The sequence below is a fragment of the Myiozetetes cayanensis genome, unplaced genomic scaffold (genome assembly GCF_022539395.1).
Source record: "Myiozetetes cayanensis isolate MyiCay16 unplaced genomic scaffold, myiCay2020 scf5-8, whole genome shotgun sequence".
NCBI classification, from domain to species: Eukaryota; Metazoa; Chordata; class Aves; order Passeriformes; family Tyrannidae; genus Myiozetetes; species Myiozetetes cayanensis.
The window spans coordinates 115,585,733-115,613,196 of NW_026087742.1; the positions used below are offsets into that span (position 1 = coordinate 115,585,733).

The 27,464-nt window shown below is 51.5% G+C and overlaps 2 protein-coding genes across 9 annotated transcripts in view; one reads left to right on the plus strand and one right to left on the minus strand.

Annotated features, from left to right (window-relative positions):
• The window catches only part of ITSN1 (intersectin 1), a 95,530-nt gene extending 81,697 nt beyond the window's left edge, over positions 1–13,833 (minus strand). For all 7 annotated transcript variants that reach the window (XM_050332775.1, XM_050332770.1, XM_050332773.1 and 4 more), the window contains exon 1: positions 13,700–13,833. The gene's annotated coding sequence lies outside the window, so the exon portion shown is untranslated. The remainder of the gene's footprint in view (positions 1–13,699) is intronic.
• Positions 13,834–14,128: 295 nt separating this feature from the next.
• CRYZL1 (crystallin zeta like 1) lies at positions 14,129–27,376 on the plus strand. Of its 2 annotated transcripts, none has more exons than XM_050332866.1 (13): positions 14,129–14,226; positions 15,344–15,415; positions 16,429–16,506; positions 16,965–17,037; positions 17,425–17,469; positions 18,393–18,461; positions 19,530–19,663; positions 20,408–20,519; positions 24,280–24,378; positions 24,937–25,058; positions 25,281–25,386; positions 26,504–26,549; positions 26,935–27,376. In XM_050332866.1, the coding sequence occupies exons 2-13, from the start codon at positions 15,350–15,352 to the stop codon at positions 27,032–27,034; spliced, it is 1,050 nt and encodes a 349-aa protein (XP_050188823.1). In that variant the 5' UTR covers positions 14,129–14,226; positions 15,344–15,349; the 3' UTR covers positions 27,035–27,376. The 2 variants fall into 2 exon arrangements, with proteins under 2 accessions (XP_050188823.1, XP_050188822.1); XM_050332865.1 differs by having other exon boundaries at positions 14,130–14,248.
• The last annotated feature ends 88 nt before the right edge of the window (positions 27,377–27,464 follow it).

A 27,464-nucleotide genomic window follows, 5' to 3' on the forward strand; every position in this document is an offset into this window, starting at 1 on the left:
GGGCACTCCTTACAGCTGTTTTAATCCTGCTCCAATTCCCACCAGTGAATTTAACTAACTCTTCTGCCTTTTCCTAAGGGAGTTTTTGGTACCCTGGTTGACCAGCTTTGGGCTCATCTTAAAACTGCACTTTACCCACAGGACACTCGTGTTTTCCACCTGCTCAGGTGACTGTAATCTGCTCATGGAATTGGACTAAGCCCTCCTCCTAAGGCACAGACTCCCAGCCTGCAGTATCCATGGCACACTTGTGTCATTCCCAATTCACTTATCCCTTCTGACCAACTGAAACAGTTCCCTAATCAGATTTCTACCAAAACACCAGATTCAGGATCTAACACCGGTTGTTCAAGATTCTCCACTTTCTGGTCACTCAAACAGGCACTCAGTATTAATATAACAGTAAAACAATGTTAATAATAATAAAATAATAATAATAGAATTAATTAATAGTATTCATTTTTGATGATGATGATGATCCCCATTCATGCAGAAGCTGCTGTCACTCTGAAGGTACTTTCACTCCTGAATCAGGATTCCTTTGTTTCTCCATCTGGCTTGTTAAAATTAGGGACCATTTCCCCTGGCAGTGCAGTCCCATGACTGCCCCAGGAGATGTCTGGAGGGCCACTTGCTGCAGCACAGTCCCCCTGACAGAGGCCCAGCTGGGCAGGAAGCAGAGCAGCAGAGGCTCTCCCTCCCCTTGGCAGCACAGTCAGCAGGAATTCTTCAGCTCCCACTCCTGGCTCCAGCACAGCCCAGCACACCCCGAGAGCTGGCAACTGCCAAAGCTCAGAAATAAACCCTGCATCCTAAAAATACACTTCTGATTATTTACCTTCAGAGCTAGGAGCAGAAAATGAACCCTGGCATTATGATGATGCAGCCACCCCTCCACCACACACAGCAGGATTTGATGGTGTCACTGGGCTGCAGGAGGGCAGCACCAAGATATTTTAGAGGAAAAACTAAGTTGTCAATATTTCAGCTATTTAAAACCCCTCTATACTGAAGCACTTCCAATCAAACCTTCAGGAGGCAAAAAAAGTCTCTCTCAAATGCAACAGTGTGGTTTTCAGTTCTCCTGAAAAACACACAAGGCATTTACTGGCACTTGGAGTGAAAGGCAAACCCCAAAATGAACTCCCTGGGAAGAAGAGTTGGCTCCTTGCAGAAGAAAGAATCTGAACTTTTGCCTCAAAATGAACTTGTCCCACTTTGTGGAAAGGAAAAAGTGGTAAAAAACCAACCACCATTTGGCACCAGGACAATGAACACATTGAATCATGGAATGAATCATGGAATGGGTTGGAAGAGACCTCAAAGCCCACCCAGTTCCACCCCCTGCCACAGGCCCAGGGTGCTCCAAGCCCTGTCCAACCTGGCCTGGGACACTTCCAGGGATCCAGGGGCAGCCACAGCTTCTCTGGGATTCAACCTGTGCCAGGGCCTGCCCACCCTCCCAGCCAGCAATTCCTTCCCAATATCCCATCTATCCCTGCCCTCTGGCAGTTTGAAGCCATTCCCCTTGTCCTGTCCCTCCAGCCCTTGGAAATAGTCTCTCTCCATCTTTCCTGGAGCTCCTTCAGGCCCTGCAAGGCCACACTCAGGTCCCCCCAAAGCTTCTCTTGTCCAGCTGAACAATCCAGCTGTGCCAGCCTTTCCTCCCAGCAGAGCTGCTCCAGCCCTGGGATCCTCTTGGAGCCTCCTCTGGGCTCTCTCCAGCAGCTCCCTGTGCTCCCTGGGCTGTTCCCAGGGCTGGAGCAGCTCTGCAGGGGGGTCTCAGAGGGGCACAATCCCCCCTGCCCTGCTGCCCACGCTGGGGGATCAGCCCAGGGCACGGGGGGTTCTGGGCTGGTTCATGTCCAGCCTCTGCCCCACCAGCACCCCCAGGGCCTTCTCCCAGGGCTGCTCCATCTGCTCATGCCCAGCCTGGATTGATCCCAGGGTGCCCAGTCCAGGGGCAGCACCAGCACTTTGCTGGTCCTGAGCCAAGGGAGGCACTGGACACGTCCAGGATGATCCACAGCTCTTCCCATGCCGTAATTCCCAAGCTGTGCCCAGCCAGAGCAGGCCCTGTGGAGCACTCACTACACAAGTGTGGGACACAGCAAGAGTGGGATTGTTCCCTTCCTCTGGGACCCCAGTGACGGGAACTCACCTTCCTCAACACTCCAGCAGCGCTTTCCATCACTGGTAAAGCTTCCAGAGCAGCGCCAGCATCCATCTCACACATCCACACCTCACATCCACTTCACCTTCTCCCAGAAATGAGCAATAAAGTCCCCCCAGAGGTAAAATCACATGGCCATGCCTCAGTTCTCATCTGCTCAAGCTGGAGAAGCTGAACACTGAAAACACTCCTCCAAATGCTGGGCTGGTGCAACTTCTAACAGGAAACCCCAAATTACGCAAGGAAACAAAAATCCAGTAAGAAAAAAAAATCCCACTTCATCTTTAAAGGAGAGAAAAAAGCAGCAGCAAATAATCCTCACTAAAGGCCCCCAGCAAACACAGCCACGAGATGCACTGACACTCCACGCTGAACAGGCCTTTTCCTCAACACTCCCTTTTTATTTGTAATTCTCCAGCAAATCATGGCCATGACAACTGTTGGAAGCTCCAGGAATTCTATATGGCAACAGCTCCCAGACCTGCTGAAAAATCTCACTAATTATTTTGACTATTGGTTTTTAAATGTGAGGGTAAATTACACAACTGTCTGGGATATCCATTTGTCTGTGGCTCTTTTAATCACTGCTTGGACAGCTGGGAATTGGAATGCCTGACAAGTAGGAAGGAAAAAAAAACCACCAGCACCTCCAGTTCCTTCGGGATAGGAACAAAGGAGAAGGAATTTTGAATTAGGCCCAGCAGAAAAATCAGCATCTTCCAACCCTGCTGTCACTCCTTGAGCCTTCTGAGAAGTCCCTGTTTGTTTAGGAGCCCCAAAGAAAGGCCTGGGGGGCCTCCCAAATCCTGGCTGGCAGCAGCCAGGACAGTGTCCAAGCACAGTGTGAAAATCAAGTTGAGACAGAGGCAAAGGAAGTGGGGAACAGAGTAAACCCTGCAGGCCCAGGGGGAACTGCACCTCCTCAGGACAACCTGCCCTGGCACCTGGGAGGAACCCTCCTGTCCAACCACTGCCAGGGGAGAGGGAGGCAAAGCTTCCTGAGCAGGGATCAGCACGGCAGAGCTGCAGCCACAACTCATGGAATCACAGCTTTGGGTTGGGAGGGACCTCCAAGCCCACCCAGTGCCAGCCCTGCCGTGGGCAGGGACACCTCCCACCAGCCCAGGGTGCTCCAAACCCCGTCCAGCCTGGCCTGGGACAGCCCCAACTCCCTGCCAGCCTGGCCCAGCAGCCCACCAAGCTACACAGCAGGGAGCTTTGTGTTTCACTCACCTGCCTCAAAATCTGCAGAGTCCTCCATGGGTCTCCCTGGGCAATTCATGCCATTCCTGACAGTTAAGGAAGCTGCCAGGCTGCTTCTAAATAAACCCTGTGGAATACTGAGAGAGATCTAAACACACCTGTCTGAACAGGCAGACAGCACACGTGGCTCAGCCCAAGCCCTGGGGACAACATTCCTAAGAAATCCTGCCCAGATCCATGAGGAAGGGCAGGAACCACCCTGCCCACAGCCCGTGCTTCTCTGAGTAATAAAAAGACCTGATTACACTGGCAAAGCCTTTAGATCTGATATTCCAGGGGACTGCCTATGGCAATCCAGTGGATAGTCTGTGTGACAGGAGAATTGATCTGCTCTCAACAGCAGCTGCAGAGGACCAAGCCCCAGTAACACACAGAAATCATGTGAGAACTGAGCTCTAGGAAGTAAAAACCACACAGGAAAAAACCAAAAAGCTTCATGACGAATCACAGATGTTCCAAGTGTGATCTCACAGTTGCAAGAGGGATTTAATTTGGTTTGAATGCAAAGTTCAGTGTTTGGGAGCTGCAACAAACTCAGACAAAGCTAATTTTTCAATGCTGCTCCCTAGGCTGGCATTCCAAGTGCACTGATACACAGAGAGATGTGAGGGGGGAAGATGAGGCATTCCACTGAAATGTAAGAGGCTGCCAGAGCCTGAGCAAGCAGAGCCAGAGGGCAGAGCATCCCCAGGCACCAGGGATCCTGCCCGGAGGCACCGGGACAGAGCCCTTCACACAGTTTGTTCAGCTGCCTCGCCAAGAACTTCCCCCTGAATCCAACACCAACCACCCCAGTCTGGAAGGAATATAATGGTTCTACAGCAACCAGCTGTGGAGACACTTTTTAAACAGAACCAACCGGATAAACTGCCAAATTGTTTCCCAGCACATTTAGCCTGTCCCTAGTGGGAGGAGCGAAGTGTGTTCACTGCTGTGATCCACAACACAGTGTGAGTCCGAGTTCTTTACAAACCCAGGGATATTTAACCCACCTGCATAACCAGGAGCAGGTAAACACACACCCAGGTGTGCAGCTTGCTGTCACCCTGCCAGGACCAACATCACTCCAGCAGCGTCTCCAGGAGACTTTTCCACAGTGGCTACACTCCCACCACCACCAGGCCAACTTCACTAATATTTCCATGTCCTCTGGAAGAGTTTATCAGGGAATCTTCTGGGGATTTAGAGCAAACAGTCCCATAACATGGCAGCTGCACGTGGATCACTGCAAGGCAGACACTGAGGGGCTGGAGCGTGTGCAGGGAAGGGAAGGGAGCTGGGAAGGGGCTGGAGCAGCAGGAGGGGCTGAGGGAGCTGGGGGGGCTCAGCCTGGAGAAAAGGAGGCTCAGGGGGGACCTTCTGGCTCTGCAATCCCTGACAGGAGGGGCAGCCAGGGGTGGTCGGGCTCTGCTCCCAGGGAACAGGGACAGGAGGAGAGGGAACGGCCTCCAGCTGTGCCAGGGGAGGCTCAGGTTGGCCAGGAGGAGGAATTTGTTGCTGGCAAGGGTGGTCAGGCCTTGGCAGGGGCTGCCCAGGGAGGTTTGGAGTGCCCAGCCCTGGAGGTGTCCAAGGCAGGCCTGGCCGTGGCACTCAGTGCTCTGGGCTGGGGGACAAGGTGGGGATGGGGCACAGGGGGATCCATGGGCTGGGAGGGCTTTTCCAGCCTCAGGGATCCTGGGATTCTGTGTATGCAATCTGGGTCCTGTAAGCTCTCCAAACGAAGCAGTGATTTGGTTGTCCCATGCTCAGGTGAAAGCTCCAAGTCTCCTGACCTGCAGAGCCAGGGGATGCCCACCCTCCCTGCCCTGGGCCCACAAACACCTCAGCTCCAGCCTCTCCTCAGCACACCAGGAACGAGAGGATGTGAGAATTCCAGGGCATGGTCTCCCTCAGCTCACAGACAAATCACTGGAAACCTCTGGGGAACTTGCAAAAATAACCAAGAAAAATCAGCCTAATATTAGGTTTGTACACATCACCCAAGTGCACATTTCAGAAGCCTACAGATCAAAAGGAAGGTGGAAGCCACCTAAGTAGGTAACACCTCTGCTTCCTTTTATCACAACAAGGCTTTCTTTCTATTTAAATCTTCACAGAATAAAGTCTTTAATCTTTCATGAGAGACAAAGCCAAGTTAATACCAGATGGAATTACTGATAGAATGTATTCATCTGGTTTCATAAAATAGTACAGGGATGACAATGAACTCAACAAGTACATGTTCAAAATGATGGAATCCCAGACTGGTTTGGGTGGGGAAGGACCGTCATTTCCTTTTGTGTGGAGGATTCAGGAAGTTTCATTTAATAAATAATCATTTATTTATTTATTTCTCCCCTCCCCCCCCCCTTTTTTTTTTTTTACTTTTTTTCTACAGCTGGGAAAAGGATGATAAAGCACAATGATCCTCCCCACAAAAGGAAATGAAATGTCACCAGAACTTCAGTGCTCAGGTTTCCTGGGCAGGAAGTTGAACTGAGTCAGCATTTCTCATTCAAAATGCTGGCAGGATTTGGAGGGGGGTGTTTTAAACACAAGGACTGAGTTTCAGTCCCTGGTTTGAGCTCCCCAGGCAGGACGGCAACTTTCAATGTTTAATCTAATTAATGTAATTTAAGAGATTCAACGTGATTATATTGCCTGCACACTCAGGAGAGTTATTTTAATGTAGCTGTTGCCCTGCCCAGCCTGTGCTCTGCTTTTCCTAACAAACCCCAGGTGGTTTAATCCAGGATTGCATCAAGGTAATCCAGGGAAAGCCGGAACTTGGCACTGCCACAAGGAATTCTAGAAACTCCAGGAATTGAGCAACTCCAGCAGGGACTCCTGATTTCCTTGGAGCTACAGAGTAACATTTTCCTGGTTGAAGCCCATAGAGCAGGGAAAAACTGCAACATCATTGCTGAAGCTTCAGGGATTCCCCACTGCAGCCACTGGGTAATCCCACCACACCCCCTGGGATCTCCTCCCTCCTTCCTTCCTTCCTTCCTTCCCCAAAACTGCCCAGAACTGCACCCCACACCCACAGGGGGCACAAGGGCTGTTCCTCAGCCCCAGCAGGACAGAATCCCAGCCAAGGTGCCATCCTGGAACGGCCCAGCTCCAGGAGGCCACGGCTCCAGATCCCCCATCCTGGCTCCAGATCCCCCATGCCTGGCTCCAGATCCCCCATGCCGGCTCCAGATCCCCCATGCCGGCTCCAGATCCCCCATGCCGGCTCCAGATCCCCCATGCCGGCTCCCAGCGAGGGGGGAGCCCAGGCAGGGCAAACAGCCCTTCAGACCCCTGCCCTCTGCAGTCCTGCAGCTGCCCCCCAGCTCCAGCAGCTCTGCTCTGGGGCACTGAGAGGATGGGATGCCCCAATGGCTCATCCCACACACACAGGGACCGGGATGCTTTCCTTAATCCCACTCTCCTTTATGTCCTCCTATTCACCCAGTGTGCCAAACCCCACCACTTGGATCTGGACAGCAGGATTCCCAGGCAAAGGTAGCTTTTAAATCCCATTTAACCTCCCATACAAACGAGTCCACAGCCTCCAGCAGCATCTTCTGCACACCATCACCTGGAAAGTCTCTGGTAACACAGACATTAACATAAAACTCAGCCTGACTTCCTAAAATCATGGAATCATGGAACATCAGGAGTTGGAAGGGCCCCCCAAGGATCATCCAGTCCAACTCCTGGCCCTGCACAGGACACCCCAACAATCCCACCATCTCCCATGGCTCTAAAGGAAGCATTTTTTACCCTCCTCCCAAAAGAAAACCCCAGAAAGCAAAATTAATCTGCTTGCATCATGCACAGACGAAGTCTGAAGCAACACCCTCAGATTCAGATGCTGAGTCTGAAGAGCAGCACCAAGCAATCCTTTGCTGCATCTGGCACGTCCAAGCCAGGACTGCAGCTGGAGAATCTCCTACCCCTGTGGCTCCAGGGGTTTCCCGTTACCACACCGAGCTCTGGGAGCCACACAGCACCCACAGCTTCTGCCTCTGCACAGAGGGTGACACCTGATCCACTGGGAGCACGGAACTGGGGAGGTGGAAACGCTGCACGAGCTCCAGCTGCACTGAGACTGTTCTGGGATAGGGAATTCTCAGCACTGAGACACTCACTGACCCCAGTGCCATCCGTGGGCACAGCCAGCTGGACCTGAGCAGCGATGCCAGCACTGCACACAGTGCCACACCACCCAAACGATAAAGGCATTTGCCTCTTGTCTATGGCATCACCAGCTGGCACCACTTCCTTGAAGCAGTCTCATTTCTGGCAGGCAATATCCACAAAAACCTGATTCAGATCATATCCCCTAAAATTCCCACACTGTGTTCAACAGCAGGTTGCTGTTTGCTCTTTAATGAGCACATTATATTAATTAGGGGGGGTTGAAGTAGAGTAAGAACAGAATAGCAGAACAGGCACAAGTTTCTAAACTGGATAAGGGTTTTTTCCCCAAACTTTGTCATTAAACTTTACCATAAAATGCATTATGTCATCTACTTAAGTAGACCTTATGTGAAAACATGTTTTAACACCTTTATGCTTTGAACTTTTGGTCTGAATTGAAATTTTATAAACTAGAATAAAACAAACAAACAAAAACAAACAAACCAGAAAACTATAAGGAACAGGTGGAAAAGAATAGAAGAAAACCTTGTTACATGGTCTGCTTTTAAATTCAGTACCTGCCTGAACACCCACAGCAACTTCATGCCATATTACTTTATTCTAACAAAAAAATATCTCTCTTGTCTTTGTTGTCTCTTGTGCTGTTTGCAGTTTGATCCCACAGTGAAGAGCAGAGGTGTTACCAGGGAATGCTGCTTTGGGAGAAAGTGTTCAAAGCATTTCAGGTCACTCCAAAACCCCACTGCACTCACAGAGCTCTCCTGGCTGGGACTGGCCCTGACAATCATCCCCAGGACAAAAGCAGGGAACACTCAACACAAAGGTCGGGAGGGAGGGAGGGAACACCTGCCAGCTGCAGGTAATGCTGCAATTCATCACACCTCTAAAATGAAGAAACACAGCTCCAGGAGAGGAAAAAAAACCACAAAACCAAACAAAAAAGAATGGGAGAAACGTGGCTTGGTGAAGGCAGGGAGCTGAGAGAGCAACCACGGCACAGGCAGCAGCTGCACTGAAGCACCAGTGCAGAGAATTGCCTTCTAAAAATCCAATTACACCAGATGTCCCTGCAGAAGCAACCAACCAAGCAAACCTGAGTGTCACAGGAGCCTGTGTGTCTGCCTGAGACAGCCAGGGAGCAGAGTTCATCCAGCTGGGACTCACCCAGGACTCCAAGGGAAATGTCAGCGTTTTGCTCAAGAAATCAAGCGATTACATCATCCCCTTCACGATCAGATTACTGGCATTTATTACAGAACACAGCCCGGGGGCTGTCAGCTTTTGTGATCCTCTGGGAGAATTAGCCAGACTTCCCCCAAACAGCCAGCAGATTGATGGAGGTTATTAGACCTGCCCTGGGTAACTGAGCTCCTCGGCACACAGGCAGGAGTCCTGCAGGATCTGTCCACACTGAAGGCCACCTGCACAACTGCCTTAAAGCCCAGTAAATACTGCACCTTGCTCACAGCCCAGCCCACACTCTGCTGCTAGGGAAGCTGAAATTGGGATATAAATAAAAAAAAATGCATTTTTACAGTTAGAACAAGAGGCTTCATCACCATGAAGAGAGGAGGATTAACACAGCTCTGTGTTTAACCTGGGATTCACTTGTGAAGATCTTCCCTTCACTTGTCAGACCAGTGGTGTGAGCATATTTAAGACCCAGGCAGTGAGCTTCCAGAACACAGCCCTGGGAGTTCAATGGTAACACAAGCTGAGGATTGCCATGCCCAGACTGCCATCCCAGCTCACCTTGACCTTTGGGAGCTCAGGGAGCAGCTGTCTCTGCAGAGCTGCAGCTCCAGGGCACCCCAGGCTGCTCCAGCCTGCACGGGCACAGCTGAACTCCCCTGCCAGCAGCCAGGGCTGCACTGCTGCTCCCTGACAGCTCAGCTGGGAGGGCAGCGAACAAAAAGTCCATGTGCACTTGGCAGGAGAACAAGAGATGCCTTTTTTCCTTCCCCCCACGATGGGTGGTTGCTCTTTTGTAAACAGACAACAGACATCAGTTCAGTCTTCTTCTCATAGACTGGTTCTAAGTGCCCAGAGAGACCCGAAAGCACTGTCAGAATCGACTGGAAGTTCTTGTGTCCCCAGGGCAGCTCTGCCAGGGCACCCTTTGGATCTCACAGGAACACAGGGATGTTCCAAGGATGTTGGAAAACCTGAACTACACAAACAGCAGGTGTGACCCAGTGGGAATCATGGAATGATTTGGGTCAGAAGGGATTTTAAGGATCATTTCATCCCACCCCTGCCATGGGCAGGGACACCTTCCATGATCCCAGGTTGCTCCAAGCCCCGTCCACCCTGGCCTGGGACACTTCCAGGGATCCAGGGGCAGCCACAGCTTCTCTGCCCAACCTGTGCCAGGGCCTGCCCACCCTCCCAGCCAGGAATTCCTGCCCAATATCCCACCTGACCCTGCCCTCTGGCAGTTTGGACTGTTTCACAGGCGTATTTAACTGCTGTGATAATATTCCCAGCTCTGTGTGAAGCACAGAAAGCCACGTGCTCCAGAGGAGGCTCACTCTGAGTCCTCCAGAGAGGTCCCCCCCATTCCAGGGGTCTCCCCAGGAACCCTCCTCCAGGAGCCACAGCTACTCTGTGTACTTTGAAAGTGTATAATAACTATTTCCTACAAACTGTGCATTTATATGGAGCAAGTCAAACCACATCCTGAGGTGGTGCAAGGATGACCCCCTGCCCAGCTATGAACAGTCACAGGATCCCAGAATCAGTTAGGCTGGAAAAGCCCCCTGAGACCATCCAGTCCAACCCTTGACCCACCACCACCCTGACAACCAGACCATGGCAGGAAGTGCTGCCACCAATTCACTCCATCGCCTTAGAAACCACACGTGGAAAAGGCAATCAGAACACCCAGCTCACAGGAGTTCAGTACATTTGGTAAGAGAAAGGCAGCCCAGGAAGGCACTGTGTCAGTCAAGTTTTCTGCACTTTGCCTGAGTGCAATGAAGGGACTGTTGGGAAAATGCACGTTTTGCATCAAAAACAGAATTAAAAAAAAAAAAACCAACAAACCCTTCCTTCCTGAGGATGACTGAGGAGACCTCTCTTCACTGCTCCTCACACAGAGTTATTTAATTTCTGTTAAATCAAGTTTTCTGTTCTGCTCAGGAAGCTGATGCTCCGAAGGAGACAGACCACGCACCGTTTGCACGGGAGGGATTAGTTCCTAACTCCTGATCCTAAATGCTTTTCTACAACTAAAACTGCAATTCCTCCATCAGGAACCTGCCCACCTGCAGCCCTGCCACACACACAGAGCTGAGATTCATTCCAGACAGGTGGATTCACCTCCCCGTGCCCTCCAGAGCCACACAGCTCGTGCTGGCTGCACGAAGGACCGGCCAACACTGCTATAAATACTTCCATCTGCAGTGAAACACACCAGGACATGCCTGTAGTGACAATGCCAGCCAAAAATAACCAGGGGGATCTGGTATGCTGCTTCCAAACTTTGCCAAGTGCTCTTTTCAAAGAGGGCGGCTCCTCGTGCCACAGATCAGACAGAGGGTCCAGCAGTCCCAGCGAGGTTTTCAGTGCATGAGCCATTTATCAGCAGCTCCCAGCCTGGCCCCCGTTCTGACTGCCCACCACACCCCCCAATTTCATGCTCGGCAAGTAAAAACAAAGCCAAGTTGCCGTGGAGGGGCCATCCCAAGTTCAGCAGCTGGGAAACAACAGCCAGGGGCAGCCAGAGCTCCCAGCACTCACCGGGGGCTCGGGAATCCGGGGCCATTTCTGTGGCAAAGAGCAGGCAGAAATCCCAGCTCTCTCTGCTTCCAAGCAGGTCAGTGCTGAGCCAGCCCCAAACCAAGCCTGCTGCTGCTGTGTCCTGCTCCATCAGCAAAGAATCATAAATGGGTTGGGAGGGACCTCAAAGTCCATCCAGCCCCACCCCTGCCATGGGCAGGGACACCTTCCACCAGCCCAGGGTGCTCCAAGCCCTGTCCAACCTGGCCTGGGACACTTCCAGGGATCCAGGGGCAGCCACAGCTTCTCTGGGCACCCTGTGCCAGGGCCTGCCCACCCTCCCAGGGAAGGATTTCTGACAGAAAAGTCCCCTCATGTTGGTCTCCCCACTCCTCAACCCATTGCTTGTGTTTCCCTTAACTTTTGTTTTTCCTTTTATCCTCCAAACATTTCCATTCCTCCTTTCCCTGCTGCTATCCAATAAGAGCTACAATCACAATCCCTGACTACAGGACAAAGACAGGCCAGAAAAGGCCATGCAGCATCATAATTTAAGAATTATTTCATTGCTGGATTCACATTCTTTCCAGAACCCAAATCTCTCCTAACTGGATGATTAGAAGGATTAAGGAAAGGGCCCCCAACAGCAGCAAGAGCCAGAACAGGCCCTGCAGGTCGTGGCTCTGAGACTCCAGTTCTCCCTTCATCTGAGAACCAGCACACAAAGGAAAATCATCACGCAAGCCCAGCTTGTGTGAGAGGATCTCATCTGGAATGAAAGACACTGGGACATTATAGAGGGAACCCAGGAGCTGAAAGAATTGAGTGTGGTCTGCGGAGCACGAGAGCAGAGAGAGCTGCCCACTCAGCTCCCGGGAACTGTGAGCCTCACACACTGGGGAAACTGTTCGGGAACAGCTCGTCTGTGACCCCTGTCAGGCTGCCAGGACCAGGAGCACACGGGGCTGGGGTGGTGGGAATGCTGGGATGGTGGGAATGCCGGGATTCACACACGGCTGGGGCACAGGGAACACAACAGTGCAGCTCTTCCCTGTGCCTGCACGCTGGGATGGGATCAGGAACCTGCCCAGAGCCGGGGCAGTCCCACCCCTGCTCCTGGGAGGGCAGTGCAGGGACAGGGGACACCCCTGTGCCCCCCAAACCCCCACACCGGGCTGGGGCACTGGGGGAGCCTCAGGTGAGACTCTGGTGTCAACCCACTGGGGGGTTACAAAGTGTCACAGAACCCTGGAGCGTCCCCAGCTGGGAGGGACCCCCAGGATCACCCAGTGCCACCCCAGTCCCTGCCCAGGACACCCCAACACTCCCCCCTGTCCCTCAGAGCGTTGCCCAAACGCTCCTGGAGCTCTGGCAGCCTTGGGGCCGTGCCCACTGCCCTGGGGAGCCTGGGCAGTGCCAACCACCCTCTGGGGGAAGAACCTTGTGCTGAGCTCCAGCCTGACCCGGAACGCTGCTGGTTGTCAAACAGGAATTATTTACAAACAATGCTCCCTGGTGATCCATGGCAGTGTTTTCCCTTCACTCCTCAGGGAAAGGCAGAATTCACAGAAAACATTGTTTTCCTACACTCAGACCCCACGTCTCTCCCCAGCTGAAGCAGCAGCTGGACCAGAACAGAAGACATCCATCCCCAGGGAATGTCATCCACAAACCTGTCTGCTCAGCACAGGGACACAATCATGCACTGGCTCCCTTTTCCCAGCAACATTCCCTGACAGCATTCCCTCCTTTCCCTGGTGCCCTTTCCCAAGCCATGGCAATCCTCAGAGATGCCATTTCTTAGAATGGCACTCCTCAAGGACGGCATTCCCAATGGATGGCACTTCTAAGGGATAACATTCCTAAAGGATGGCACTGCAAGGGGACAGCATTCCCAGTAGCACTGCAAAGGGACGGGATTCCCAATGAATGGCACTCCAAAGGGATGGCGTTCCTAAGGAATGGCACTGCTCAGGGACGGCATTCCCAAGGGGCAGCAATCCCAACTGATGCCACTCCCAATGGATGGCACTCCAAGGGGATAGCATTCCCAGTGGCCGGCATTCCCAAAGGACAGCATTCCCAGTCAATGGCACTCCCAGGGGCATTCCCAATGGACAGCATTCCCAACGGCAGGCATTCCCAATCAATGGCACTCCCAGTGCCCGGCACTCCCACTGGCCGGCCCTGCCGTTGCCCGGCTCGTGGCGCCGGGAGCGCAGTGAGGGTGACCGGGGCCGGCGCTCCCGCCCGCGGTGCCCACCCCGGAGTGCCCCTGGAGCGGCGGGAGGGCCCGGCCCGGCCCCGAGCGGGGCTGCGGCGGCGCTGCCCCCCCGCCGGCGCGGAGCGAACCCCGCCGCCCCGCCGGCCCGGAGCGAACCCCGCCGCCCCTTCGGCCGGGCCGGGCCGTACCTCAGGTCTGTGCGGGCGCTGCTCGCGGGGCCCGCGGGGCCGGAGGGGCCGGAGGGGCCGGAGCCGCCCCCGCCGGACGCGCCATCGCCGCCCTCGGCCCGTCTGAGCGGGACGGCCCCGCGCGGCCGCCGTACTGACGCGCGCGCCCCGCCCCGCATGACGGGCAGGGTGCGGGGCCAATCACGAGCGGGGGATCGCGGCAGTCCCGCCCCCTTGGCCAATGGCGGCGCTAGGTCTGCCGCCCGCCCCCACGCGTGACGGGCAGGCGCGATGTCCAATCCAAGAGCGGTAGAGTAGAATGGTTCCGCCCCCTGCGGCCAATCGGGGCTCTGATAGGTCCTCCGACCACGCCCCCGGAGTGACGGACGGGGTGCGCAGCCAATCAAAGGCCGGAAAAGCCACAGAGCCTCGCCTCCTCCGGCCAATCACGGCTCTGGCAGACTGAGGGAGCAGCGCTCGGGGAGCTGAGGGAGCGGCCGGGCCCCACCTGGCCGGCTGCGGGCGGCACCTTCACTTTGCACACGGCGGTAACTCCTGACGTAATCCCAGGTCTCTCCCTCTCCACAGCGCTGCCCCTGAGGCCGCGCAGGCGGCACCGCCGGGCGCCTCCCGCATCCTCCCTCGGGATGAGCGACAGCCACGCTGGCCAATCGCGACAAGGCGCTCGCGCCGAACCGCGGCCGCCGCAGCCAATCGGAGATCGCCCGTGGGGCCGCCTGTGGCCGTGATTGGGCGGGGGGCGGGACCTGGGCGCGAGGCGGAAGTGACGCCGTGTCATGGCAACCGCGGGCTGTGCGGGCTGCGGGGGTCCCGCACCCTGAGGGGCGGCCCCGGGGCCTGTCCTTGGGAACGCGGGGTCACTGCGGGCTCTGTCCTTTCCCAGGGCTCCTGTGCGCTGAGCACGCTCCACGCCGCGCTGGCAGAGCGGCCCAGGGGCCGTGGTTGGCGGTGCGGTCACACGGAGGGGTCCCCTCGGTCCTGCTCGGGCTGTGTTGGCCTTTGCAGCGCCCGGGGCTGATTCGGGTGGCAGAGAGCCCATCGACTGCCGGGGGCACCCAGCGGGCATTCCTGTGTGCCACGGACCGCCTTCAGACCTGAGGGAGCCTCCAGGAGAGATGGAGGGGGCTGCGGGGACAGCACGGGGGGAATGGCTGCCCACTGAGAGAGGGGACATCCCGATGGGAGATTGGGAAGGAATCCTTCCCTGGGAGGGTGGGCAGGCCCTGGCACAGGTTGCCCAGAGAAGCTGTGGCTGCCCCTGGATCCCTGGAAGTGTCCCAGGCCAGGTTGGACGGGGCTTGGAGCACCCTGGGCTGGTGGAAGGTGTCCCTGCCCATGGCAGGGGTGGGGCTGGGTGGGCTTTCAGGTCCCTCCCAACCCAAACCAGTCTGACATTCTGGGATCCTCAGCCCTGAGGGTTTTTGTTACTTTGTTATTCCACAAAACCTGTTGCAGGTGACCCCACGTGTTGCCTCCTGTGCCGATCTGGGTTAGAACTTCTGAATGGCAGGGACTCCAATTGCCTGCCAGCAGTTGCTGTTGTTCCTGTGGGGTGGTTGGAGTGATTTAATTTAATGAGGCTTTAATGCCCTGTTTGCTCTCTGGCCCTTCAGACCTCACAGTTTGGCCTCTGTGTTTGTTCAGGTCGCTATGAAGGCCTTGTTTGGGCAGCAGAGCTCCCCTGGAGAGGAGATGACTTTTGTGTTCCAGGAGAGAGTGAGTTCCCATCACAGCAGCCCCGTGAACAGGCAGAGGGAGGGGGGAGTTGGGCTGGATGCCACCAGGGAATCCAAGCACTTCCACCTCCTGGAGGCTGGAAAAGGAGCTGGCAGAACCCCTGCACACACACACAGGGCACTGGAGGGAGGGGAGGGGTGTTTGGCCATCAGGCTGCACTTGCCAAGCGCTGGATTTCTCCGCCCAGACTTTGAAAACGAGCTTTGCAGGCCTGAAAAATGCACCCTGGCCCCACCTGGGAGCCACCCAACCCCTGGCTGGATTTTCTGGTCCCTGGAAAAGCAGGAACAGAGCTTGAGAGGATGATCAGGTTTGGGGTGTTGCTGCTGGTGTTTCCTTTCCTCCTGGGAGTTCCTGGCTCTCAGTGGGGACTGGGATCACAATTCCATCACACCCCCACCATGGAAGGGCAGGATTGTGCTGCAGTGCCTGGGACAGCTCTGCAGGAGCTCTCTGGAGCCACAGAACTCAGCAGGGCTCATGGAAGACTTGAAAGGAGCAGCACTGAACTCCTTCAGAGCATTTCTGGTATCAAACCCGGAGGGTGAAGTAGGAAAGGGAGGCCTCATTAGTTGAACACTTTTGCATGGGAGGAAGCCACCATTTCTGGGACTGTTTCTTTGGCATCATTGGGACTGTTGGAATATTGACCCCAGTGGGTTTGTCAGCATATGAGTCCCAAAGAAGGGGGGAAAAACCCAACAGAAAAATAATGTCAGTGTCTGCAGAGGTTTGGTGAGGTCTGGTGGGCAGTTTGCAATGACAGTGGGAATATAACAGTGATAATAATATAATGTCATAGTGAGAATTGCAGTAATGGAACAGTAATAATAATAATTAATAATAGTGATGCACATGGGGAGGTTTCACTGAGGAAGCATCCTTGTCCTGCCTGCAGAGCAGGCTGAGCATGGGCTGTGGGACAGTCTGGGGGGGCTCCTGGGAGCACCCTGCTGCTCCCTGTAAATGTAACACCTGTAAATGTGTCCTAGGAACAGCTCCCTCCCCCCGGGGACCACGAGGTGAAGGTGCAGGTGAGGGCCTGTGCCCTGAGCTGGCTGGACACGAAGGTATTTGTTTCCCTGGGGAAGCTGGGGGTGTTTGTGCTCTGCTGGGCCGTGGCTGGGGCTGTCCCAGGTCCCTCTGTGCTCTGGGGCTGTGGAGAGGCCCAGCAGTGATGATGGGGAGCTCCTGCACGTCCCCACATCCAGCACCCCGTCATGGGCACGGATCCTTTGGCAGTGGGAGCTCTCCTGCAGCAGCCCCTCTGCCTTCCCTGCACTCCCGAGGCCAGGTTGCCTTGCCTGGTAATACCTCTGGGGGGTTATTGTTTAAATGCTTCTAAAATTCAGTGCAGAAAATGAGTGCCAAAGCTTAATGTGAACTGAGGAAAGCGGGTCCTTTTTTCCCTGGATAACCTTCTGGGAATGGCCCAGCCTCCTTCCTGGGATGGCCAAACACTGTAAGATGATAATAAATATGCACATTTAGAGCCTCAGCAAGTGTTTTAACCACTGTTTTAATTTAGCTTCTGTCAGAAATCAAACTGAAGAAGGACCTTGTACCTGTGGGGCGAGAGATTTCTGGAGTGGTGCTGGAAGGTGAGTCAGTGGCATTGTCTGGGCAGGGGGAGCAGCAATGGGGTCTGGCCATCCAGAACAAATAAACCCTGTCTGTCCAGGACCCCTCTATGGCAGGGGGTTCTCTCACAGTGCATCTGCAGCCCTGGGGATCCACCTGGGCTGGAGTTCCAGCCTGGCTCTCCCAGACTGCCCCCGTGTCCCTGCACGGGACTGGCTGTGGAGGAGGTGCCAGAGTTTAGGGGATGCAACATTTGGGGGTGGGAGGGTGTAATCAATAAATGGTTTATTTTCCCTGGCAGTGTGCATTTTCAGTTCTGTGAGCCAGTGAGAAGCAGAGCTTTCAAGTGCACGTTCCATTTCACTGTAAACATTTCTCTCCTTCCCTCCTTTCCCCCTCCCGGTGAGTTGGGAGCAAGGTGACCTTTTTCCAGCCCGAAGATGAAGTGGTGGGTAAGTCAATGCCCGTTGGCCTCATCACCTGACTCAACCAGAACTCTTTTCACAGTGACTGGCTGAGGTTACAAGAGTTGTTAGAGCTAAATCTGACACGTGTCTTCTGAGATTGAACTGGTGTCACGTGAATATAAACTCTTCCAAATGAGAATTCAAAGTAGGATTAACTAATTAATTGTGTTAACCACCAAAATGTGAATGGTGCCTTAGGAGAGAGGAGATGTCTCTTAGGGACACCCTTTCAGACCTATCTGTATTTGGTGTGCTAAATTAAAGGATTAGGACAGAGTGGGCAGTAAGAATGTGTGTTTGGGGACTGTGGCCCTTCCTGCTTCATTTCCTCATTGCACAGGAACTGCTGTGGGCAGCTCCTGTAGCCTGACAGTTCCATGGATGAGCCCTGGAGAGAGCTGCAGGTGTCTACAAGCACTGTAGGGTGGCCATGTTTACTGGGAATTAGGAAAGACTGGGAGTAGCAGCCAAATTTGCTGAGGGTTTAAGGTCTCCTGGAGTGTAAGATTTGGAGGAGAGGAGAATGGTTTTCCCTGGTGGAGGGGACATTCACTGAGGAGATTGATTGGATGCCAGAATTTCCTGTTCCTGGTCCCTCCTCTGGGGGCTGGGAGCACTCAGTGTGAAATGAGTTCAGACATCACTGACAAGAAGTGAGTGTGCCAGGAGCAAAGCCCACTCACTGCTGTCCCATTCCCTGTGTCCCCAATCCCAAAATGCAGTTTGAGGCCCCTCTGGAGCTGCCTGGAGCCCGTGGGCACTGCAGGGGCCAGGTTTTCTTGCCTGTCACAAACGTGCCAAGAGGTGACTGAAGCCCCACCAAGAGGGCTCAGGGGTTTCCTTGGGAGCTGGTCTGGTTAGAACTGATGCTGGTGTGAAATCCAAGGTCTGTGTTCCTTTCCTTTCAGGAATTTTGCCTCTGGATTCTGAGGAGTCTGGCCTCTGTGAAGTTATCCTGGTTCACGAGCATTATTTGGGTACGTAGATCATATATCTTGCTACTATTTATATTTACTGTATCTTCAGACTTTGGTTTAGCTTTTCTAACAGGGACCTCGTTACCCTGGACCTCTGGGCACCCTCCTTCCATTCCAACATTCCAGCATTCCAGCTGTTCCACCTGGTCACAGAGGTTTGAACTCTCAGAGCTCCCAAGGGCTTTTCCTTTGCTGTTTAAGGGTTCATGTTTGGCCCAAATCACACAAGTTGACTTTGGTTTTTTCCTTTTTCTTTTTTTTTTCCCCCCTCTAACTTTCCTCTTTTTTTGCTGCATTGTTGTTACACTTCTTCCTCACCTCATCTGTCACAAAACTTACTGAGAAATTTGCTTTTCCTCACTTTGACTCAATCCATGAACATCACAGATTAACAGATGGGTTGAAACGAACAGTCTAGAAGCTGGAGAAAGGAATTTTCAGGGAATGAGGATTAGGGAAAGCCTAGTATGGAATCATTCCCTTCAATTATTGTGAATTTCCAGTTTTCCCTTTCTGGGCATAATTTGCTTTAATGAGTAGGAGACTAAATTTGGGAGTGTCTGTGCTTCTCCCCACAGTTTGTTATTGAGCAAACTGCTCTTCTGCTCAGATTTTGTTCTGCCCATTGAAGCTGTGGCTGCCCCTGGATCCCTGGAAGTGTCCCAGGCCAGGTTGGACGGGGCTGGGAGCACTCTGGGCTGGTGGAAGGTGTCCCTGCCCGTGGCAGGGGGGGGATGGATGATCTTTAAGGTCTCTCCCACCCCAAACCACTCTGGGACTCCGTGCCTGTAAATCAGCTTGCACTGTGTTTCTGTGGGTGCCCGTGAATTCCAGCTGTGTAGTTAAGAGGTGACCCCTTTAAACTTGGTTATACCAAAATTAAATCCCTGCTTTTACTGTAAAATACAGTAAAACATCCTCTGCTTGGTGTTTTTAATATATGAGCAGGAAACACGTGTTGCTGCCGCTGAGCTGTTTGCAGATGGAGCCCTGCTGCCCAGCCGCGGCAGGCAGGGTTGTTTCTGGTGGTTTTGCACGTTGTGATTGTTTGTTTGTGTGTTCCCCCAGTGCAGAAGCCAGAGAAGGTGTGCTGGGCTGCAGCAGCCGGGACGGTGCGGGACGGGCTCCGCGCCTACACAGCCCTGCACTACCTGGCCCAGGCGGCTCCCGCGGCAACGGTGCTGGTGCTGGACGCAGCCAGTGTAGGTACCCGCTGGCAGGGGCTGCAGGGACACCACAGCCTGTGCCCTGAGCAGGGGCTGACTGAGCACCGAGCTCAGCACTGCGGACACCTGCCCTTCCCGGGGCTGCCGGCACTGCCCTGAGCTGAATGGACCCATGGCATTCCCACGGCAGATCCCGAGCCAGGAATGGGTGGGGAGGGTTGTTTGCTGTGGTACAGTGACACAGTTTCACCCTGAGCCCTCAGGTGTAACTTCAGGGAAATGCCTTATTTTTTATTCCTTTCCCACCTCTGCTTTTTAACTTTCCTTGGGTGTAAATCATTTGATCTGCGTCCCTGCAATTCTTGTTGCTAATGGAGACGTGGAGCTTCCAGGCCTGGAATGGAAACACGGCTGGGGCTTTTCCTTGGAGCATTTCTTGCTCCAGCAAGTCCCCAAGCTCCAAGTTCCAATTGCAGGGAAGGTGGCTGTGGTAATTAAAGTAGAATCTGAGCTATTTTGCTGAAGAGGAGGACCGGTTAATGACTAAAAGTTTGCTCAGAGCATCCCAGTCACTGAAAAGACTTTTTTTTGCCTCACTTAGGGCAGAATCTGTGAATGTTCAGTTCTTGGTTCAGCTGTGTTTTATTGCAGAAGTTCATTTCTGGATACTCCCCTGACTTCTCCTGAATGTGATCTCATTGCTCCTAAAGGGCATCAGATTGTTGCTGTAGGTAAATAAATGAATGAATTAGTGAATTAACCTGCCTTTCCCCTCTGCAGCCGTTCGGCACCATCGCCGTTCAGTTGGCCCAGCACAGAGGGGCCAAGGTCATCTGCACTGCCCACAGCCTGGAGGACAAGCAGTTCCTGGAGAGGCTCAGGCCTCCTGTGGGTGAGTTTGATCCTTCAGTTTATCCTAAAGAACGTCTCAAAATAGTTTTTTCAGTCTAGTCTAGAGACTTATTTCAGTAGCTGAAAACTGAAATACAAATTGGTAAATAGTGTAATTAAATAGTTCTCAAATTCCTTCTGTAGTCCATAGGTGTTTAATTTCTGGTTTAGGTGTATTTTGTGGCATTTTTGTTCTCCATTTAAATTGTAGTGGCTGTCAGGGCCTTCCTGCAGTGCTCCAGTGCTGTTTCTTGGCCAAATGCTGAGGAGGGCTTTTCATCTGATACAGCGGTTGCTGTGAGCACAAGGAAGGGTTCCTAACTGAGCAGGATCCCAGTGTGGGATCCAGGTTCCTGAGCCAGAGGTCAGGTGTGACCACACACCTGACATCCAGTGCTCCTCAGCCCCAGCTGACTCCCAGGAGGACCTTCCCAGGCTGTGCTGAGCTCAGGCTCAGGGGCTGCCACACCCAGAGCTGGACACTCCAGGCTCTGCCTTTTCCTCCTTTCTAAAGGAGCTTGGCCTTACACACCATCCTTGTGTTATTCCCTGACTTCTTTCCTTTGATACCTCAGTTTTGGGGATGGGACTAGGGGAAAATACTCCATGTAGGAGCTCCTGGAGTCTCTTCTGATCAAGCTTGTTCTTGTTTCCTTGTTGCACTGTGGAGGAAGGTGGACTATCTCTTTGCTCAGACAGTTTTAAAGGGCAGGGTGGCACTGCCAGGTGTGGTTGGGTTGCAGGGCAGTGAAAGGAGGACAGAACTGGTGCCTTTTCCTCCTCGAAGCACGGGCGCTGCCGTTCAGTCCCCGTGTTTAGTTGTCAGCGGATGATTCCGGTTGGCATCCTAAGAAGTTTGCAGAAAGGCAGGTGCACAAAGTGCCTCGTGTAGCCACTCACCAAAAGCGCATCAGCCCAAACCTGCAGGTTAGGGTGAGATCCGATTAACGGCTGAGTTCAGTCCCGCTGCTCTCCCCCCCTGTCGCTGTCAGCACTCCTGGCTTCCCAAGCGGAGAAGTGGAGCGGCGTTCCCAAGGTCCTGTGGATCCAGTGCCTCCCCAGCTCGGGCACTGGTGCTCTGCAGGTGCACGGGGCACTGGCTCGGGGACACTGTGTGAGCACAGGGCTCAAAGGAGCTGGAGCTGCTCCTCAGACACGGAGTTCCTGCCAAATTCCATGGCCTCCCGGAGCACAGACAGCCCAGTGTGCCCTCCACACATCTGCAGGGCCGGGGGGAGTGTCCAGGGAGCTCTTCCAGAGGCTCTGGAGGCTCAGAAAGCTGCAGGAAGCAGAGCCTGGTGTTACACAAGAGCATTTCTGCTGCCTGACCTGAATGGTCCTCCACAGGGAACTGCAAAGCTTTTTGTTGGGAATGCAGGACCTGGCAGACTCATTTCTCTGGAGTTTTTATTTATTTTTATATTACCTCTATTTTTTTGCAACTAGACAACAAAAGCCCTATTTTTCCTTGTTCCAGAAGCCTCTTTTACTGCACTCATAGACATGGCAGACATCAGAACTGAAGGATTTTTGGGAATGCTGAGTGGGAATGCAGAGGTTTGTTGCACCAGGGTCAAAGACAAAACACCCAAATCTTCCCTTTGCAATATTTTATGGGTATATTTTGCTAATGATATGAAAAATTCATGAGCTAAGGAAGGACTTGGCAATTTTATTCTCCCAGCCCTGCCAGCACATTCCAGTCTGACTCTGGCAGAGCTGCTTTTTACAGCAGTTTTGAGTTCAGATGAAGTTCAAGAGTTTTAAGTTTTAATGTTAATATCAAATAAAGGCTCTAAGTGGCTCCTCGTGTCTGTGGGTGGAAATTTTTCAGTTTTGTGCTGGTTTAGTGGGGTTTTTGGGGAGTTTTTAGCAAGAGTCCCTCGGTTTTCAGTGAGCAGCAGTTTGTGTTGGGCATAACAAGCTGCTCCATGGAATGGTTGGGGGGGGAGGAAATTATAATTGCAACTTCAAATAAAGAAATAGAACTTGGGTACAGCTTTAAAGAGAGAAACAGTTTTGAGTGTGAAAGAAAAAAGCCTCGGGGTTTGTGTTTGGGCTTTTGGGGTTTGTTTTTAATAAATCTGATCCCGGTGCCTGAAGTAGAAGTTCCTGGTAATGTTTAAGGATTTGTATTTAGACCAACAGGATGGGGCTTTTTATGTCTGCAGTAAATATAATAATAGGATGAAGGAGGGGATTATAAGTATAAAATTTTGACATTTTAATGCCCCATGTTTGAGGCTCGAGACAGAATATTCCATTAATAATGTGATGAGTTCCTTTTAGAAACACAGGAAAAGAAGAATCTGTACATACACAGATATTTCTTCTGTCCCCTGGGGTACCCCATTCCTTTTTTTCAGTTTGGTTTGTATGATTTTTTTTCTGTAACACCAACTTTGAGCTTTCAGGGGGGCCTGTCTGGCTCCCCTGAGCACGGTCAATAAACCCCCAGCACATGCTTTGGGTGACAGCTTTTAAACTTTGCAGTTTTTATACCTTGTCAAATTGCTGGGATAAGAAAAACCTTTCCAGAAAGTGAGAAGGATATTATGGGGGTTTGTTTGCACATGGGGAATGTGGCTACCATTAATTAATTGATTAATTAATAAGCCATCTTTATTACACTATGACCACATGTTCTCTTTAGCTGCCTCATTTGACTGCAGTGATTAAAATGGAATGACTGACCCAAGGATTGGATGTATCCTGGGGTTTGACTGGGGGTTGGAAGGGGCAGAAAGAACCAAACCTCAGAGCATTAACTGAGCAATCTGTAATGTTCTTACTGACCGTTTCCAAGCAGTTTTTCTTCTCTCCTCCCTCCCCAGCCCTGTGCTCACATTGCAGAGGGGAGGTGAGTCCAGCCCCAGGTGAGGCCACTGCCCTCTGGAATGTTCATGTGATGCTTTTCCATTCTCAGCTGGGTGAGAAGGCTTTGGCCTGCTGAGTTTCTAAACGTTTGTTCTGCCCCAGAATGATGAAACAACACTAAAATCTGTGCCTGCTCCCTCTCTGGGAGCTTGGAGCAACCTGGTCATTGGATGATCTTGGAGGTCCCTTCCAACCCAAGCCATTCCACGATTCTCTCGTTCCTGGTTCTGTGGCTTATCTTTATAACCAACCCTGAACGTGGCATCACAGCTAAATGAGAAAGTGCATTAGTGACTTTTAGTTCAGAAATAGATCAGGAGCACAGGGAAATACCTTCATCTAAATGTTTAATTAATGACCTGGACAGTCATTGCCAGGTTAAAACCATCAGGCAAACAAGGAATGTAAGTTCATCCCTGCTGTGAGGATGGTTCTGTAGGGAAAGGGAAGCTGTGCTGGGGGAGCTCCCCAAAGCTTTGCTGCTGTGGTTCTTTCAGAGATAGTGTGAAATAAAAAAACTCTTTATCTTTTGGCCACTCTTGGCTTCACTGACACAGGTGGGCACTCCAGGACTTGGTAGTTTTGAAGGGACAAGAAGAATAGCAAAGAATGAACTTACAGAAGGATTTCTGACTCCTTCCTAGAGCACCTCGTGTTGTCCTTTTGGGCCCAGCAGATCTGGGAGTCTGACCTCTGCATCCCTGGTTTTGGTGTGGGTTTGCACTGTGCTGCAGAAAGGGAAAAGAGCCATGGGCCGGGGTTTTTGATTTATTGTTTTTTACTGAACTGTGAGCTGGTTCCTTGGAGAGCCCAGAGGGCTCCAGTTGGAGTGTGAGTGTAGACTCTGCATTTTCCCTGGAGTCAGCCCCATGTCCCCTTTCCAGCCCGGGTGATGGACGTGTCCCACGGCAAGATGGACGTGGCCGAAAGCTGCCTGGAGGAGACGGGAGGGCTGGGAGTGGACATCGTGCTGGATGCTGGAGGTATTCCCGGGGGGAAAGCTGCTCCTCTCCCCACACTGCACACTCACAACAGCCTTGGTGTCGAGGACTGGGGCTGGAAGCTGCATCGCTTCCCAGGCTGGGATCCTTCTGCTGTTCTGTCTTCGTTCCGGAGCCCTCCTTGTGTCACCCTCTAGTGGGAGCTGCTCTGAAATCTTCCCTGTTCAAAAGGGAAAATGAAAAAATGTGTTCAAAGGCTAGAGCTGTGACATCACTGGGTTTGCTGCCTTGTTTTAATACAAAAATCACCCAAAACTGCCAGCACTGGCAACCTGTACTCTGAACCAACTCTAACAGTTGAAAGCTCTGAAGTTACTATTCAGAGTAATATAAGAGATGACTCTGAATCAAGTATATAAAACATAAAGTATAGAAAGCATACAAAATATTCAGAGTATAAATAAATAATTTTCAACTATTTTTAACTGAAATAACTGAAGAATTGCTTAGAGTTCTGCTGAATTGTGTGGAAATAGATATGTATTGGATTTGCTAAATTTTCCTTTGCTGAGCTCAAGTGAATTTATTCTTCCTCCCCAGTGAAATTATATAGTGCTGAGGATGAATCAGCTTCAAAATCCCAGCTGCTGCCTCACAAGCACGACATCATCACTCTGCTTGGGGTTGGGGGACACTGGATAACCACGGAAAAAAACCTTCAGGTAAAGGCACCTGTGGCAGCAAGGAGCTTGTACAGAGAATATATGGATATATACACAGACAACTATCACTTGAACCTGTAAATATTACCAGTTTCCTCAGTTTGAAGAATGGGCAAGGGATGCTTTTTTGTTTGTTTTAACCATCTGTATAAATAACAGTTTAACCTTTATTTTTGTAGAGGAAAATGTAACTAAATAACATTTCTCCTCCATGTGCTTAAGCTGGATCCTCCAGACTGCCATTCCTTGTTCCTCAAAGGAGCCACGGTGTCCTTCCTGAACGATGAGATCTGGAACTTGTCCAATGTGCAGCAAGGGAAGTATCTCTATATCCTTTTGGTGGGCGTTGGGAATTCTGGCCTTGAAAATGCCTGCCCAAGCTCTGCTGCAATAGAAAACACCTTTTCTGGGAAAAAAAAAAAAAAGGCAATATTTTGGTTCAAGATTGAAGCAATTAATTGAAGATTTAATTCTCTAAGTTTTTTATGTAATGCAAGTGAAGCTTTGGAATGATTTGTGATGTTCTTTTGGGCATCAGATGCATCATCTGTGATCTTAATGCAGCCAGGTTCACTGCAGAAGGGCAAATATTTGGGCTTCTTGCCATTCCCTTGTTTGCAATGTGCATAGAAGTACTCATTTGTTATGTACCCAGAGTGTATGGAGGCAAGGTGGGAAAAGGAATGCCTTCTAAATTTGGGCTGGAGCAGCTGGACTGAGCTCCCTGAGCATCACATTTCCCATCCTGGAAGGTTTGTGTGGGTTTGGATTTAAGGACCCCTGTGTCTTGTGAAATTCTTGAGCACCTGGCATTAATGTCTGAAGAAATCACAAACTGATGGCTTTTTAAAGGACTTGAGTTTCAAATAACAACCAAATTGCTCTTAAAATGAAGGATGAACCTTATTTTCTGAATTTCCTATAAAGCCTAAATACAGCCCCATCTGTTGTGCTGTCCTGGATGTTACTCATCAACTCACAGATGGCAGCTCTGCTCCAAGAATTCCCAGGCTCTCCTATGCTCCCAGTTTTATTTTGATTTATTTTGGGTGCCTATATGAATAGTCAGGGCAGTTCCCTTGTCCCAGAGTCTGTCCTCTTCATCCTGCATGGAAAATGCCATTGATTAATTGATTAATAATTGATTAATATTGTAGTAGTGCAGGCTGCACTTGTATTTCATACTGAATATTTTTCTATTTCATGTTGAAATTCATATTGAAAGAATTGAAATATTCCATATTTCATTTCTTCACCCTATTGCAGGAGAAGTTTCTGATACAGAAACAAATGCAAATATCTGATCTAAAGATTGGCATTGAGATTCATTTTCCTTTTGCCTGGATCCTGCTGGGCTTGTGTCAGTACAGGGCTCTGACCAGCAAACGTGACTATTTAGGGATTTCTCTCCAGCTGTGTTGTTCCTTGACAGTCCTCTTGGATACCCATCCTGGAAGATGTCATGGAGAAATTATCAAGTGGTGTTTTCAGGTGAGAGATCTCGGGGTTTGTGGTTTTTTTTTTTTACTTCAGCATTAGAAGCAGAAAACTCTTGCCAGCACTAACACTCCAAGAAGAGCTTCAGGAGACAGGGACGCTGCTGGAATAAGGTGGGATCCCTTCCCTCAAAGCAGGATAACTGTTGCTGTTGAGCAAAACCCTCACCACCACCCCTTTTTTCCCCCCTCTAAGGATATACTTTCATTAAATTCTGTTTGCTTTTAGGGCTTTGCCCTCCTTCTGTGCACTTGGGCAAAGCTGTAGAACTTTTACTTTGTTTAAGGAGTGAGGTTTACACAGTGCAAGCAAAGGCTGTCCTGTGATATCCCCGTTGATCTGAGTGTGCTCAGCAGGCACTTGTCCTCTTCCACTTTAGGCCTCAGCTGGATGAACCGATCCCACTGTACGAGGCCAAGGTTTCCATGGAAATTGTTCAGAAGAATCAAGCCAGAAAAAGACAAGTCATCCAGTTCTGACAGGCAGTCTCCTGATTTCAGAGCCCAGGGGAGACAAAGAAACGTAATCTATTTGTGGAGTGAATCAGCGTACACTTTCAGACAGTTCTGTAACCAGAATTTAAACATCCTTTGTACCTCAGCACAAATGGTCTCGAAGCTCCTGCGACTTCAGGGGGTTTTAATCCACATGAGCAGAATGTTCCCATCAGCAGCTTCCACAGAAGCAGCCTTGACCTGCAGATCTTGTCTGCACAGATCTTGTCTGCCCTGCCCCAGTTACAAACGTCAGGCAAACCCAATTGCTGTTGGTTTTCAACTGTAAGAAATTAAAAGGAAAAAAAAAGTCATCTGGAACCACAATTAATCTGTCTTCTGTCACTCACTGGACTTGGAGCAGGTTCCTGATAAATGATGCACGGGAAGTGTATGAAAACAGGAGGAAGTCTGA

What these genes read in the sequence shown, in the direction of transcription:
- CRYZL1 (XM_050332866.1), top strand. Translation starts at nt 15,350, where the DNA reads ATGAAGGCCTTGTTTGGGCAGCAGAGCTCCCCTGGAGAGGAGATGACT. An exon ending in TGGTGCTGGACGCAGCCAGT is followed by an intron (nt 19,664 to 20,407) that starts GTAGGTACCCGC and finishes TCCCCTCTGCAG; the next exon opens with CCGTTCGGCACCATCGCCGT. An exon ending in GAGGCTCAGGCCTCCTGTGG is followed by an intron (nt 20,520 to 24,279) that starts GTGAGTTTGATC and finishes TCCCCTTTCCAG; the next exon opens with CCCGGGTGATGGACGTGTCC.